This window comes from Rana temporaria, chromosome 3 (assembly GCF_905171775.1).
Source record: "Rana temporaria chromosome 3, aRanTem1.1, whole genome shotgun sequence".
Classification (NCBI taxonomy): Eukaryota; Metazoa; Chordata; class Amphibia; order Anura; family Ranidae; genus Rana; species Rana temporaria.
In genome coordinates, this window is record NC_053491.1 from 18,366,501 (window position 1) to 18,381,966 (window position 15,466).

At 47.7% G+C, this 15,466-nt stretch overlaps 1 protein-coding gene across 1 annotated transcript in view; it reads right to left on the reverse strand.

The window, feature by feature from the left end:
• CERS3 (ceramide synthase 3) overlaps positions 1 to 15,466 on the reverse strand; it is a 187,839-nt gene that overhangs the window by 26,676 nt on the left and 145,697 nt on the right. Inside the window, exons 6-7 of the mRNA XM_040342326.1 lie at positions 8,667 to 8,724; positions 5,201 to 5,251 (exon numbers count right to left, since the gene is read on the reverse strand). Coding sequence (XP_040198260.1) covers positions 5,201 to 5,251; positions 8,667 to 8,724 — 109 coding nt within the window. The remainder of the gene's footprint in view (positions 1 to 5,200; positions 5,252 to 8,666; positions 8,725 to 15,466) is intronic.

Consider the following 15,466-nt stretch of genomic DNA (forward strand, 5'->3'; position numbering starts at 1 on the left):
ACGTCATATGACGTCCTCGCTTTTCCGAGCCACTAGGGAGCGTGCACCTGCCGCGTCACAGGGAACCCGATGCGCGTGCCTGGCGGTGCACCCGTGATTGCCCAGTAACTGAGCAGGACCGTGGATCTCTGTGCGTAAACACAGAGATCCACGTCCTGTCAGGGAGAGGAGACAGATGCTGTGTCCCTTGTACATAGGGACACTGATCGGTCGCCTCCCCCAGTCAGTCCCCTCCCCCTACAGTTAGAATTACTCACTAGGGTACACATTTAACCCCTTGATCGCCCCCTAGTGTTAACTCCCTCCCTGCCAGTCACATTTATACAGTATCAGTGTATATTAATAGCACTGTTCGCTGTATAAATGACAATGGTCCCAAAACAGTGTCAAAAGTGTCCGGTGTGTTTGCCATAATGTCGCAGTCACGATAAAAATCACTGATTGCCGCCATTACTAGTAAAAAATAAATAAAGATGCTATAAATCTATCCCCTATTTTGTAGCCGCTATAACTTTTGTGCAAACCAATCAATATACACTTATTGCAATTTTTTTTACCAAAAATATGTAAAAGAATACGTATCGGCCTAAACTGAGAAAAAAAAAAAGTTTTCTTTAAAATATTTTTGGGGGATATTTATTATAGCAAAAAGTATTGCTTTTTTTTCAAAATTGTCGCTTTCTTTTGTTTATAGCTCAAAAAATAAAAACCGCAGAGGTGATCAAATACCACCAAAAGAAAGCTATTTGTGGGGGGAAAAGGTGTTGCATGACCACGCAATTGTCATTCAAAATGTGATGGCGCTGAAAGCTGAAAAATGGCTTGGGCAGGAAGGGGGTGAAAGTGCCTGGTATTGAAGTGGTTAATAACATTTTAAGGACAAACAAGGCTTTCTTTTAGGACTGTCTTGCAAATTTTTTTTTTTTTTACCAAACCTTAGCCCAAAAAAAGGTAACAAGTAGTAAAAAAAACAAAAACATCTTGCGCCTAAAATCCTCCATGCATCCTCTCCTTCATGGATGACAGGGTGATGGTCCTCGGCATAGCGTGTGTATATCCCTTTTAAGAGGTCCAGAGACATCCACTTAAGTTAGTCAAAAAAAAAAATCAAAAAGAGAAAATGTCGAAATATAGTGTGAGTGAGTGAATAACTTATATAGCGCTACAAATGCAAACTGAATCGCCTCAAGGCGCTTGGTATCCGTTTCCTTCCACTTAGCCTTCAGAATAGGTGGGTTGAGTTTTTTTCTGAAGGCCTGGCGATTCCCTTCCGTTTGGATATTAGTTGGGTAAAGCGTTCCACAGTCGGGGTCCTTGGACTGCAAATCTTCGTTCTCCTTTGGTCTTGTAGCGGGCCTTGGGGATTTGTAGTAGATTTTGGTTAGTAGATGGAAGAACGCGATTGGGGTTGTAGAATTTTATTTTATTTTCTCACATAAATATTGGGGGGCGATTCCTTGTACACATTTGTGTGTCAGGCAGAGGGCCTTGAATGTGACTCGGTCCTTTACTGCCAGCCAGTGGAGGGACCTCAGGGAGGGAGTAATTGATTCCCAGGTTTTTTTCCCCAATTACCAGTCGTGCCGCCGTGTTCTGGACAACTTGTAGACGAGCAATCTGGTATTTTGGGAGTCCGACGTTAGGGGAGTTTGCGTAATCGATCCTGGAGTTAATTATTGTTCCCACCACTACTGCGGTGTCTTCTTTCGGGATGAAGGGAACGAGTCTTCATAGCAGACGCAGCAGATGGTGCGATCCGCTGACTACTGACCCAATTTGTGCGTCCATTGTCACGTTGGAGTCAAAAGTGACTCTGAGGCTTTTGACTTTGGTGCTTGGGGTAATGGTTTGTCCCAAGATGGGCGGGAGCGTCCATCTCGTCCTAGCAAATCTCTTTTGGTTTGCGATGAGCAGGAGTTCTGGTTTTGATCCATTGAGTTTAAGGTGACTCTCCGTCATCCAGTTGTCTATCAAAGTGAGGCATTTTTCTAGTCCGATGTATTGGTCCTTTTTGTTGTTTATCCGAAAGTAGAGCCGAGTGTTGTCAGCGTAGGAATGGTAGAGTAGGTCCTGGTTACTGATAATTTTGAGGAGTGGGCGAAGATAGATATTGAATAGTACGGGGGACAGGGGTGACCCTTGAGGGACTCCACATGTCACAGTCCGTGCTTCAGAAGTGAAGGGTCCAAGTTTCACTGTCTGGGATCGATTTTCCAGAAATTATGAGAACCAGGGTAGATCCGAGTCTGCGACTCTGGCTACTTCCGTGAGGCGCGTCAGTGTAGTAATTTTTATTAAAATAAGTTAACATTTTTAAGTTAAAAGAAAAATGCACCCACAAATAAAGAGTCAAAATTACTCTAACATCTCTTTAGAGAAGAATAGCGTTCTGTCCAATAATAATGATCCTGAATTTTGACCCTGGCCTTGACTCAAACACTAACCCTGGGGCTGACCTAGGACAGAGAATGATACAATGCATCCGTCTCGCCCATTCACAGAGACAGAAAACACAGCGGTGGGCCAATCAAATGCTATAAGTCCCACTTTCACATGTGTGGATCCGTGAGGATCCATTTTAAACATCCGCCTGCTCAGCTGGGATCGCTCCGTTGATCCCCACTGAGCCGGCGGATGACTAGTCCATCTCTGCACACGGTGCAGAAACGGACCAGTTAGAACTCCGCTCTCCTCTATGGGGGGGATTGGATGAAAACGAACCGTCTGTCCGTTTTCATTCGATCCGATAGGGTTTGCATCCGTCACACTTTAGCGGAAGAGGATCGGATCGGATCGGGGCTGATCGGATGTCAGCGGACATGTCACCGCTGACATCCGACGCTCCATAGAGGTACATGGAGTGCCCGTTCAGGTCCACCTGAAAAAAACTGACAGGCGGATCTGAACGGTCCGCACGTGTGAAAGGGCCCTCACAGCGATCAGATGACCAGAATTTTGACGTTCCAGATTCCGATCTTTAGAACGGGGCCCAGGACACTCTGCGAGCTGCCAGCACAAAGGGAAGTATACGAAAATATGTTGCCCCACGGAAAAAAGCCCAGTCCAGTGGGGCGGCATACTTGCATACGGTCGGCATGAGGGGGTTAATGACTTAAGACCCCCTTTCACACTGAGGCAGTTTTCAGGCGTTTTTAGCCCTGGAATAGCGCCTGTAAAAACGTCTGAAAAAATGCCTCTCATGCCACCCGAGTGTGAAAGCCCGAGTGCTTTCACACTGGGTGGCGAGCTTGCGGGACGTTTGGAAAAGTCCAGCAAGCAGCAACTTTCGGGCAGTTTAGGTGTGCTGTGTACAGCGCTCCCAAAACGTCCCTGCCCATTGCAATGAATGGGCAGCGCTTTGGAAGCACTGTAACACTGCGTTTTCAAAACGGAGTTCCACCCAAAAATGTAACTTCCGCTATCTAATACAGGAATTTGCTCCCACTTCCGGCAAAAAGATTGCCTCAGAACACGCGACGATCTACGCCATGTCTGGCCCCTCCTCCGCCCCCCTCCTGCTGTTTTCTGAGAGACATGCATGTCCCAGAAGACAGCAGGGACCACTCAGAACGTGTGAAGCCGCAAGGCTTCACTTCCTGACTTAAAAGTCAGCAGCGGCAATCATGTTTAAATAGTAATGGTTAATAAAACAAAAAAGTTAATTAAAAAAAATCATCAGGAAAAAATAGTTGAACAGAGAAGGAGTTAATTTAGGGATGATTAGGGTAAACGAGGGGTTAACAAGGGGTTTTACAAAGGTAAATTTAAATGACATACTTGTTTTACTTGTCAGATTGCTTTTACCCCTTTCTGTTGAGTGTATGCATACATACGGCCTCAATGAAGAGGGTCTTTATCCGTGGGGCCACATATATGCACTACTGCATTTGTACTAAAAGCGCGCTGCACAGCGCACTCCCAGTACAGAGACTGATCTGTCACAGACAGCGCTGGGTCCTGTAATAATCATAGGGAACCGGGAGGACCTGGTTCCCAATCAGTTAAACACTTTCATTGGCTATCACAATGATTAGTGACTGTACAGCCCACCCTGTGTTGTTTTCTCATTATATATACATTGGACACATATAATCAAGGAGGAGGTCAATCAGCCACAGCCCAAGGAACCCCTAGCAGCCTCTGAAGGAACCTTAGTTGAGAATGGCCGGTGTTGTGTCGAGAAGTGCCTGCGCATGCGCAGGATGGAGCCGAACTCCAGCGGAGTTGCCGATCAGCTGAAGTGATGTGACCAGGGCGCAAGCGCACATCGTTGGAGATATCTCTCGATGGGAGATACCATTTCACGGGCACAATTGAAACCTCGAAAAACAGAGGGGGGAGACTGTAGTTCTCACAATGTGCCTCGCTGTTGCGGGGCAGCTTTACAGTGTGCGAATGTTCTGGTTTTGTCTGTGTTGGTATAGGTTTAAATTGTGCCTTTGAAATGGTATCACCCTTTGAGAGATACCTCCTATGATGTGCGCATGCGCCATGGTTGCGTCAGCCCAGCTGATCAGCAAATCAGCTCTTGTGCTATGACGTACGGCGCATGCGCAGTTCGTCCTGGGCACTATTCGATAGGGGGCACTTCAACAGAACACAGGCTTTACAGTGTGCTTAGGGTCCGGTTTCACCGCTGTTTGTATAGGTTCAAATTGTGGCTGTGAAATGGTATCTCCAATCGTGAGATGCCTCCTACGATGTGCGCAAATCATCTGTTGTGCTATGACGTATTGCTCATGCGCAGTTCATTCCGGGCACTATTCCATGGGGGGCACTTCTCGACAGAACACCGGCACAGACAGCGCAAAATGCCTTGTTTCCTATGCTGTCAGTTCACACCACAGCAAAGCTGTTTACTACATACAGTCCTTTTTTTTGTTCCCATGCAGCATGTTGTGATGCAAATCACATTGCTATGCCGCTGCAGTGAATAAAACTATATTGAAATGTCACTTGTGACATCTCTATAAAGTTCTGAATAAAAAAAAAAAAAAGTAAACAGCGTGATGTGCCAAGATTGGCATATCAGCACAGTGTTTCCCCCAGCGTACACCGCGCTGTGGTGCAATAAGCACAGCCTCCTAAAGTGTAATTGTTACCCTTTATTGGTTTACTTTAGATATAGGCTTTTGATACAATGTGTTCGGTATCTTTACGCTTTACTTCTAGACACAGTGTCAGTGTTTCAGTGTCTTACCTGTTTCGGGTAGCCTACCCACACTTCCCACACATCATAAAACCAGGGTTTCTGTAAAATAAAAGAGAATGGAAATAAGCGGTTAGCGGTCATCTCTCAATACAGGTACAGTTATTGCCAGAGAAAGAGTAAATATTATTCCTCTTTTAAAATAATGTTCTACAAAGACTGTCTATGCAGGCAAGGGCTACCTGTAGATAGGGGTCGACCAATTTTCAGAGCGGCCGGTATTCACATTTTTCAAATATCAGTCAGAAACATACCAATATTGGTCGGACCTCCTCCCTCTGTACCCGCGCAGCAGTCTCTGTCAGCAGTGCGGCGGGCGGCAGAGAGATGACATCTCCCACTGCCCACCGCGCATCACAGCTAAGGCAAGTGACAAGCTGCATCTGGGTGGCAGGCGACAGCGGCAAGTGACATACTGCACCTGGGTGGCAGGCGGCAGCGGCAAGTGACATACTGCATCTGGGTGGCAGGTGGCAGCGGCAAGTGACATACTGCACCTGGGTGGCAGGCGGCAGCGGCAAGTGACATACTGCATCTGGGTGGCAGGTGGCAGCGGCAAGTGACATACTGCATCTGGGTGGCAGCGACAAGTAACATGCTGCATCTGGGTGGCAGGTGACAGCGGCAAGTGGCATGCTGCATCTAGTGACAGTGGCAAGTGACATGCTGCATCTGAGTGGCAGGTGACAGCGGCAAGCGACATGCTGCATCTGGAGGCAGGTGACAGCGGCAAGTGACATGCTGCATCTGGGTGGCAGGTGACAGTGGCAAGTGGCATGCTGCATCTAGTGACAGTGGCAAGTGACATGCTGCATCTGGGTGGCAGGTGACAGCGGCAAGTGGCATGCTGCATCTAGTGACAGTGGCAAGTGACATGCTGCATCTGGGTGACAGCGGCAAGTGACATGCTGCATCTGGGTGGCAGGTGACAGCGGCAAGTGGCATGCTGCATCTAGTGACAGTGGCAAGTGACATGCTGCATCTGGGTGGCAGGTGACAGCGGCAAGTGATATGCTGCATCTGGAGGCAGGTGACAGCGGCAAGTGACATGCTGCATCTGGAGGCAGGTGACAGTGGCAAGTGGCATGCTGCATCTGGGTGGCAGGTGACAGCGGCAAGTGGCATGCTGCATCTAGTGACAGTGGCAAGTGACATGCTGCATCTGGGTGGCAGGTGACAGCGGCAAGTGGCATGCTGCATCTAGTGACAGGGGCAAGTGACATGCTGCATCTGGGTGGCAGGTGACAGCGGCAAGTGACATACTGCATCTGGGTGGCAGGTGGCAGCGGCAAGTGACATACTGCACCTGGGTGGCAGGCGGCAGCGGCAAGTGACATACTGCATCTGGGTGGCAGGTGGCAGCGACAAGTAACATGCTGCATCTGGGTGGCAGGTGACAGCGGCAAGTGGCATGCTGCATCTAGTGACAGTGGCAAGTAACATGCTGCATCTGGGTGACAGGTGACAGCGGCAAGTGGCATGCTGCATCTAGTGAGAGTGGCAAGTGACATGCTGCATCTGGAGGCAGGTGACAGCGGCAAGTGACATGCTGCATCTGGGTGGCAGGTGACAGTGGCAAGTGGCATGCTGCATCTAGTGACAGTGGCAAGTGACATGCTGCATCTGGGTGACAGCGGCAAGTGACATGCTGCATCTGGGTGGCAGGTGACCGCGGCAAGTGGCATGCTGCATCTAGTGACAGTGGCAAGTGACATGCTGCATCTGGGTGACAGCGGCAAGTGACATGCTGCATCTGGGTGGCAGGTGACAGCGGCAAGTGGCATGCTGCATCTAGTGACAGTGGCAAGTGACATGCTGCATCTGGGTGGCAGGTGACAGCGGCAAGTGACATGCTGCATCTGGAGGCAGGTGACAGTGGCAAGTGCCATGCTGCATCTGGAGGCAGGTGACAGCGGCAAGTGACATGCTGCATCTGGAGGCAGGTGACAGTGGCAAGTGCCATGCTGCATCTGGAGGCAGGTGACAGTGGCAAGTGCCATGCTGCATCTGGGTGGCAGGTGATTGTGGTGTATATATATATACAGAATGGACTGTGACGAGTTGAGGCGTAACCAAAAAATGTGACCACATACAAAATAAAGGTTTAACCTACACAATGCCCAACGATCCCAACAGTTCTTGTTTTCTGAAATTGCTGTTTATGGCTTTTCCAACATACTACTTTCAAGTAAATTCCCGGCTGAACAACCTCCTTGCATCCATGATAAATTCAGCATTGGGAATTTTCAGTTTTGCATTATATATGACAACACATACAATTTAGGAATCTCAGTCTATACGAGAATTTTTACAAATACAGTGGAACCTTTGATTATTAATCCAAAGCACTCGCATATCAAAGCGAGTTTCCCCAAAGAAGTCAATGGAAATTAAAATAATTTGCTACGCATTGACTTGTATGGCATGCAATACCGCATGTGGCCAAACGGGAGATAGAGAAAGAGGGCGGGGCCAAACTGCAGCTCTGTGTCTGAGTGGACATCAGGAGCTGCAGCTCAGCTCCGGTGCCCCCATAGCCAACTGCTTGCTGTAGGGGCACTGGACAGGAGGGAGGAGCCAGAAGGAGCAAAGAGGAACCCGAGACTAGGTGGATACGCTGCAACAGAGCAGGTAACGTGTTTGTTATTTAAAAAAACTTTTTTTTTTTTAATTCGACTCGACAATCACTTTATCCCTCAAAAATTGCATGAAAGTCATACCTGAATGTTTTACATGCAACAGCGGGTCCGACTTTACAAAGAGAGAACAAGTCACATCCAAGTTGCACCCATTGAAAGTTGCACTCCAAAGTCGCTCAAACTTTGGAGTGCTACAAGTGTGAATGAAGCCTTAGGCCAGCCATACACAGTGCAAATTTTTTTTCCCTGCAACCACAGGTTGCAGAAAAGAAATTTGCAGGGTTTCCCCCATCAACACAGACAGTGCTGACAGGGGAATCCCACCTGCTGGGCCATTATCTTCTCCTGGAGAAGCCGTTGCAGTCGGCAGAACATTGCTAGTGGCTAATAGCAGTCATTAGTGATAATCGCAAGAGAATCTGGCAGGCTTGTTGTACCCAAGCTGATCGATCAATCAAACTTGTGTACATTCAGCCCGCCCATTACCAGTTTAAATCTCGGCCGGTTCCTGCAGAATCAGCCGAGACTCGAACCGTCTATGGCCGGCCCAAGTGGGACCAGTTTCTACCGAGTTCCCATACGTATTGCATACAGCAGGGATATGCAATTAGCGGACCTCCAGCTGTTGCAGAACTACAATTCCCATAGGCATAGCAAGACTGACAGCCACAAGCATGACACGCAGAGGCATGATGGGAACTTGTAGTTTTGCAACAGCTGGAGGTCCGCTAATTGCATATTCCTGGCTTACAGGTTTCATCTTCAACCAATAAAGTACTTTCTAGGGCGGCAAACATGAGACACAACATGTGACTTACATCATACAGGACGGCGACTCCTCCAATCAAAGCGCACAGGTAGAAGCCGAACCTCCAGCTGGAAAGAGAACAGATCTGTGTGAGTTCAGAGGGAAATCTCTTATAAAAACATGTAGGTAGATTCACAAAGAGTTAGGGGCCGGCTTATCAGTAGATAAGCCGACCTAACTCAGAACCTACGGCCGGCGTTTGTTTAAGTGTATGCTCAAACAGAGATACACTTAAACAAAGCTAAGATAGGCTGGCTTGCCCCGTTCTATCTTAGCTTGCAATTTTTTGGATGGCCGCTAGGTGGCGCTTCCATTGCGGCCGGTGTAGGTTATGTAAATTAGCTTTTACGCTGATTCCGGAACGTAACGCGAGCCCGCCGCAGTCGTTTAACCTATGAGGTGGAATAACAATGTTAAAGTATGGCCGCCGTTCCCGCCGCGAGGTTCGAAATTTTTGCGACGTTTGCGTAAGTCGTCAGCGAATCGGGAGTTTACGTCGTTTACGTCCGCATCAAAATCAATAGGCCCGTACGGCGTACTTAGGCCGCAATGCGCACTGGGAAATGTAGTCGCCCGCGCATGCGCAGTGTCAAAAAAACGTGAGGTCAAGCCTCATTTCCATACTCACGCCCCCCTCCAAGTCATTTGAATTAGGCGCCCTTACGCCCGCTCGTTTTAGGCTACACCGCCGAAGATTAGCAAGTAAGTGGTTTGAAAATCACTACTAGCCTAACTAATTTACGGCGGTGTAGCCTAACAGGCTAGGCTGCGCCATCCTAAAGTTACACCAATGTACGTGAATCTACCTAATGGTTTCCAGATTTAGCCAACTTCTTGTATAGAAGCGGCTCTAAACTCTCTCAATCAACATGAATTATTATTTATTTTTCTTTATTTCAATTCTTTTTTTTTTCGAAAAAATTACAGGAAAAACTAAAATCACGCTCCATACGAGTGAGACAATAAAAATCAAGACACAAGAGAAAATAAACTATAATATATAATAAATAAAAAGATAAAAAATGATGCAAGACGGTGAATCTTCCAGTGGACACGTGGCGGGTGATGTGGTCACTGCGTGTGGGTTAGCGCGGCATCATAATTACCAGAACATAATGAAATCTCATACAGCGAAACCGTGACTCCAGTGCTCCTGCAGATTAGCCTAGTCTGGCCCATTGTTATTGAAAAAAACACAACCTTATGCTGCTAGTATGAAGCCCTGTACACACGGTCGGATTTTCCGCGGACAAAGCCACGGAATTTCGTGCGAAGGACGTTGGCCATGAACTTGTCTTACATACAAACGGCAAATAATTGATGGCCAACACATACGAAACTATGTGTTTTTTCAGCTCTTTAGCGCCACCCCTTGGGCAACTTCTGCTAATGTTGTCTTATGGTTAGCAGTGCTTCTGAGCATGCGTGTTTGTACTTTGGAAATTCCGACAACGATTGTCCAATGGAGCGTACAAGACGGTCACATTTTCCGACAACAGCCTGTCATCACACAATTCCTGTAGGGAAAATCTGATCGTGTGTAGGAGCCTTTAGGCTCCATTCACACATCGCACGACATTCAATGGAAATATAATACACTTTAAAGACCTTGATAAGGTGTCCTGCACTTCTTTGGTGCGACTTTTGATACCAATTTGATCCACAGAATATAAAGTCGGATCACAATTGCACCAAAAGGTTCGCGATCAGTCACGCTGGAAATCGTTCGATTTTTTCGATTTTGGAGATGCGCCGATGTGAACGGAGCCGTTGTAAATAGATAAGAAGTTATGTTGCATTTACTTGTTTGAAACTTTTTTTTTTTTTTACACATTTCTTCAGTTGCTTCCTGACCAAGGCCAAAATGATGTCATACATTCAAGAGTCCTTCATGGGATTTTTTTTTCCTTTCATCGGTAGGAGGAGGGGCTTTCTCAGCTAAACACACCCTCCTGCCTGCACGCCTGAGCTAAGGGCAAATTGATTCCAGCGAGTACATGCTACACTAATCAACCGCCCTTTGCAACAACTCCCATGCAAAGTAACTGTGGCTGCCATGTGCCTTCCTGAATCTCCCCCCAGCCAGCCACTTAAAGAGGAAGTAAACCCTAATGGGTTTTACTTCCTCGTCAGTCCCCTGCAAGGTAAAAGCATAACGGGCTAGTATGCATCGTACTTACCTGCAAACGAAGCCCGCGATGTGCCCGCTGGTGGAAGCATCCATCTTCACCCCTCTTCCTTCCGGGGCTGCAGACTCCAGGTCTGTGACTGGCTGGGGTCGAGTGATGTCACTCCAGTGCATGTGCACGATCGGGCCCTTTCTAAAGTTTAGGAGACATTTCCAGTACCCACAGGTAAGTCATAAAATAAGCTTACCTGTAGGGAAAACTGATATGTAAGGGTTTACAACCACTTTAGGATGGACGGTTTCAATGCTCCTGGGGTTTTATTCCCTCCACCCTGTCTCTTGGCCTCTAACCTCTTGACCCCCCCCCCCCCCCGTTTACCCCCCTAGTCTACTCTGGCTTTTCTTTACATCTCCATCTGCTGGGTGTGACACCCCCTTTTGTGTCACCCTCCTACCCAACACCTCTTGGTTTTTACTTGGTCCCTCCTTATTTGAACATTTATAGGATGTAAACTAGAACACTATATGGATACTGTATTGCAGGGCCCAGGGGAGGCCCGCTATTGTTGGGAACAAAAAGATACCGCTTAAAGGGGTTGTAAAGGAAAACATTTTTTTTTCTTAATAAGCATCCTTTACCTGCAGACATTCCTCTTTTCACTTCCTCATTGTTCGTTTTTGCTCAGAAGTTGCTCTATTTCTTCTCTGTTCTGTTCACTTTCTGCTTGTCTGATTGTTACTGACCACCGTGAAGGGAGGCTTTACTGCGGTGGTCAGTGACGTGCTCACCCCCTCCTGGGAACTACATCTGTGTGGCAGGACACTCTACACGTTAGAGACTTCAAGGAGGTGTGAATTACTGGGCGTGCCGCAATGCATACTGGGAAATGTAGTTCTTACATGAACGAACGATGCAAACCAGGAAGTGAATGAGAGAACAGAAACTAGAACTCCGGAGGTGATATAGATGAAGGAATTTAATAGGTATTTACTCGTTTTTTAACAGAATCATTACACTATTCTGTCTGCCTACCTTGCAGACATTAATTTTAGGCAAAAAAATGTTTTCTTTTACAACGCCTTTAAGGCAACGGTCCCATGGTTACACCTTCGCTGCACATAGGTAAAAGGGTGCTGGCTCTGCATACATGAACTGTAGAAGTAAGAGAGGCTGGGCAGCCACACTCTGATGCAAACACCATTATTGAAGTGAAACACAATCCATACAGCAGAGAGCTACAGGAACAGTAATAGTTGATGCATTTCACACCCTCACTGGTGCTGAGTCATAAGGGTGTGAAACGTGTCAGTCATTACTGTTCTTGTACCTCCGTTTGCTGTATGAATCGTATTTCACTTCAATAAAGGTGTTTGCATTGGAGTGCGGCCATCCAGCCTCTCTTACTTCTATTGTTGGGAACCTCACTAGGTCCCTCTGGCCGCGCCGGCCTCTGGACCATGCCTATCTTTTGCTGTTATAGCCACTCGCTCTAAGGAGGGTTTTTTTTACATCTCTTGTCTTCTTTGCCTTCTTTTGCAAACTAACCCTTGTTACAATTGACAAAAAGAAATTTTGCATGTTATCTTTTTTGTAAAAAAACAAATAAATACTATTGAAACAGAATCATCTGCCCTTAGGCCCCTTTCACACGGTGCGGATCAGTAATGATCCGCCTCCGTATGCTCCGCTTGCTCAACAGGGATTGCTCCGTTGATCCCCGCTGAGCCGGCGGATGACAGGGCGGTCCCCGCACACTGTGAAAAAATTGGGTTTTTTTCCGTCTGCAAAATCGGATCTTTGCGGAGGTGGAAGATTACGGGTGTCGGCGGATGTTCATCCGCCGACACCCGCAATCTCATAGGGACCAATGTATGTCCCTTTTTCATCCGCAAACGGATGGATGAAAAAGCGGACATACGGTCCGCACATGTGAAAGGGGCCTTATTCTAAATGGCTGTAGCTCAAAATGCTAAGGGGGGGAGGGTTCAAAGCAATTTCTCAGCAAAATAAAGCATGGATGGGTGGGGGACTGTGATACATTTGCCTATATGCTTCAGTCTAATGCTCTCCCTGCTTGCCATTGTGATTACCATCCGGTTATTGAAGTGCTAATGTCCCCTCACTATTTCTAAAGGTTAATTGATCTATTGTGTTGTGTGAAGGAGATCTGTGTTTATGTGGCTTGTGTTAATTATTCTGATTGCTTCATTGTGGTAATTATCTCTCTATATGCGGGGTCGAGTTGTCTAGTTAATGTATTCAGTACAACTAGTACTCAACTCCACTGATGTCATTATCTAAAGAAAATGTGTTTTCAGACTCGGCTCCGTCGTGTCTGCCTACTTGTCTGTATGGAAGCCCCAGTGTGAGGGGGGGCGGAGATATGTCATTGTAACTGGTTTTGGAAATGACATATAAGCTGTGTGTTATAACATTAAACTCAGTCTTGGTTCCAGCATCCAGTCTTGACTCATGTGTGGGGGATCCTGTGATGTTCTTGTATGGAGAGGAGGGAATGCTTGACGGGATATCATACCGATACCGTCACAATTGGTTGGTAGCAGTGGGATTTTCCCTTCTACTCTCCTTTACACCCGGGATTTCAAGCAGACACTGGAAGAACTACTGGAAGTTCGTGGAAGGATTGCTAGCAACAAAACCGAACGGGTCATCATAGCAGAATTAATGGAGCTAGACCAGGAGAACGTGATTGCAGCAACGCCAGCGGTACAAGAGATGGAGACACCAGTGATTCAGGAGGAGTCACCAACCAACAAGCTAATGAGAGAGAAGCTAGCGTGGTTCGGCCCCGAACCCAACGCCGGATGTGGTGCTGAAAGTGATGGACATGTTAGTAAACGCAGAGCTACAGAAGGCTAAAGAAATAAGAGACGCAGAACTACAGAAGGATAAACAAATAAGAGACGCAGAACTACAGAAGGATAAACAAATAAGAGACGCAGAGCTACAGTTAAAACTGGCAGCAGTCCAACAAGCAGCCGCACCTTCTATGAACAGTGAGTACAGCACAGCAGACGCAAGGAAGATTCCGTTTAGCGCTTTTAAAGCTTTTGATGAAAAGGACTGTGAGATTGATAACTACCTGGCGGATTTTGAGCGACAATGTAACCTGCACCGAATAGCTAGAGGAGAGTGGGTTTCAATATTGTCAGGCAAACTGTCAGGCAAAGCTTCTGATGCTTTCCGGACCGTGCCAGATCAGGATATCCATAGCTACGCCCGGGTTAAAGAAGTGCTCCTGGCTCGTTATGCAGTAACCCCAGAGTCCCACCGACAGAAGTTCAGGGACTCACGCAAAACCACGGAAGACTCTTACGCGGAATGGGCATGCCAGTTGTCCCTGTCGGCCTCTAACTGGGTTAACAGCAGCCAGGCCACCACCGCAGAGGACATTTTGCAACTAATGCTCCTGGAGCAATTTTACAATCACATCCAGACGGATGTCAAAGATTGGGTGAGAGATCGCAGGCCCATGACTCTACCAGAGGCCGCGAAGTTGGCGGATGAATATGCGGATACTCGCAAGACAAACCAGGTCACACCACGGGTACAACCTCCACGACCAACGGAGCCCTCACACCCACCAGCCGCTAGATACCAACCGCCTAACAGACCGATGACATCTAGCCCTCGCTACCCACGCCAGGAGGACAACGAACACCGCTGCTTCCGGTGCAAACAGTTGGGTCACTTCAAACAGAATTGCCCCATGAATGACAACACCAGGTCAAATTGGTCTCAACCTGGGTACCGCCCACCAGCAGCAGCCCATTGTGTAGACTCGGCTTGGGATCCCCAGGAGCTGGGTCAGGAAGAACCATTGGGCACCCCTTACGAAGCCCTCATGGTACAATCTGTTATTACGGACAACAGGGAACACCATTGTCAGCTGGTCATGGGCGACAGCCATGAGCCGGAGGGGCCTTGGAGGGAGCTGGGCAGAAAGAGGCACCGCCAGCTACCCTCCAAGAAGAAGAGGTCCTGGAAGTCATATAACCAGCGGACCTGGGAGGAGAAGAAGCGACTGGAGGAGATGGAATCGCAGCGGGCGCCCCAGATGCGGGCCGAGATGTTCGCCAAGGGCCCACCGGTGGCCCCTTACACCACCACCCAGTTCCTGATGATGAAGGACCACGTGGAGAGCCTGCAGGACATGAGCAAGCAGGATCTGATCCGTGGCGGAAGATTACGGGTGTTGGCGGATTTTCATCCGCCGACACCCGCAATCTCATTGGGACCAATGTATGTCCCTTTTTCATCCGCAAACGGATGGATGAAAAAGCAGACATACGGTCCGCAAGTGTGAAAGGGGCCTTACTCTAAATGGCTGTAGCTAAAAATGCTAAGGGGGGGGTTCAAAGCAATTTCTCAGCAAAATAAAGCATGGATGGGTAGGACTTTGCTTCGAATATTAAAAAGAAATGAAAGAGCGTTCGCAGTTTGTGGGGCTCAAAAAATTTAACTTCCACTTTAAAGGGGTTGTAAACGTTTGTGTTTTTTCACCGTAATGCATCCTAAGCATTAAGACTTCTGAAAGTGACCGGCCCCCCGTTTTACTTACCATAGCCCCATATTTCCCTCAGTGGGGACACACACTCCCTCTCTGCATGGGGTCCCGGCTCTTGATTGGACAGATTGATAGCAGCGCAGCCATTGGCTC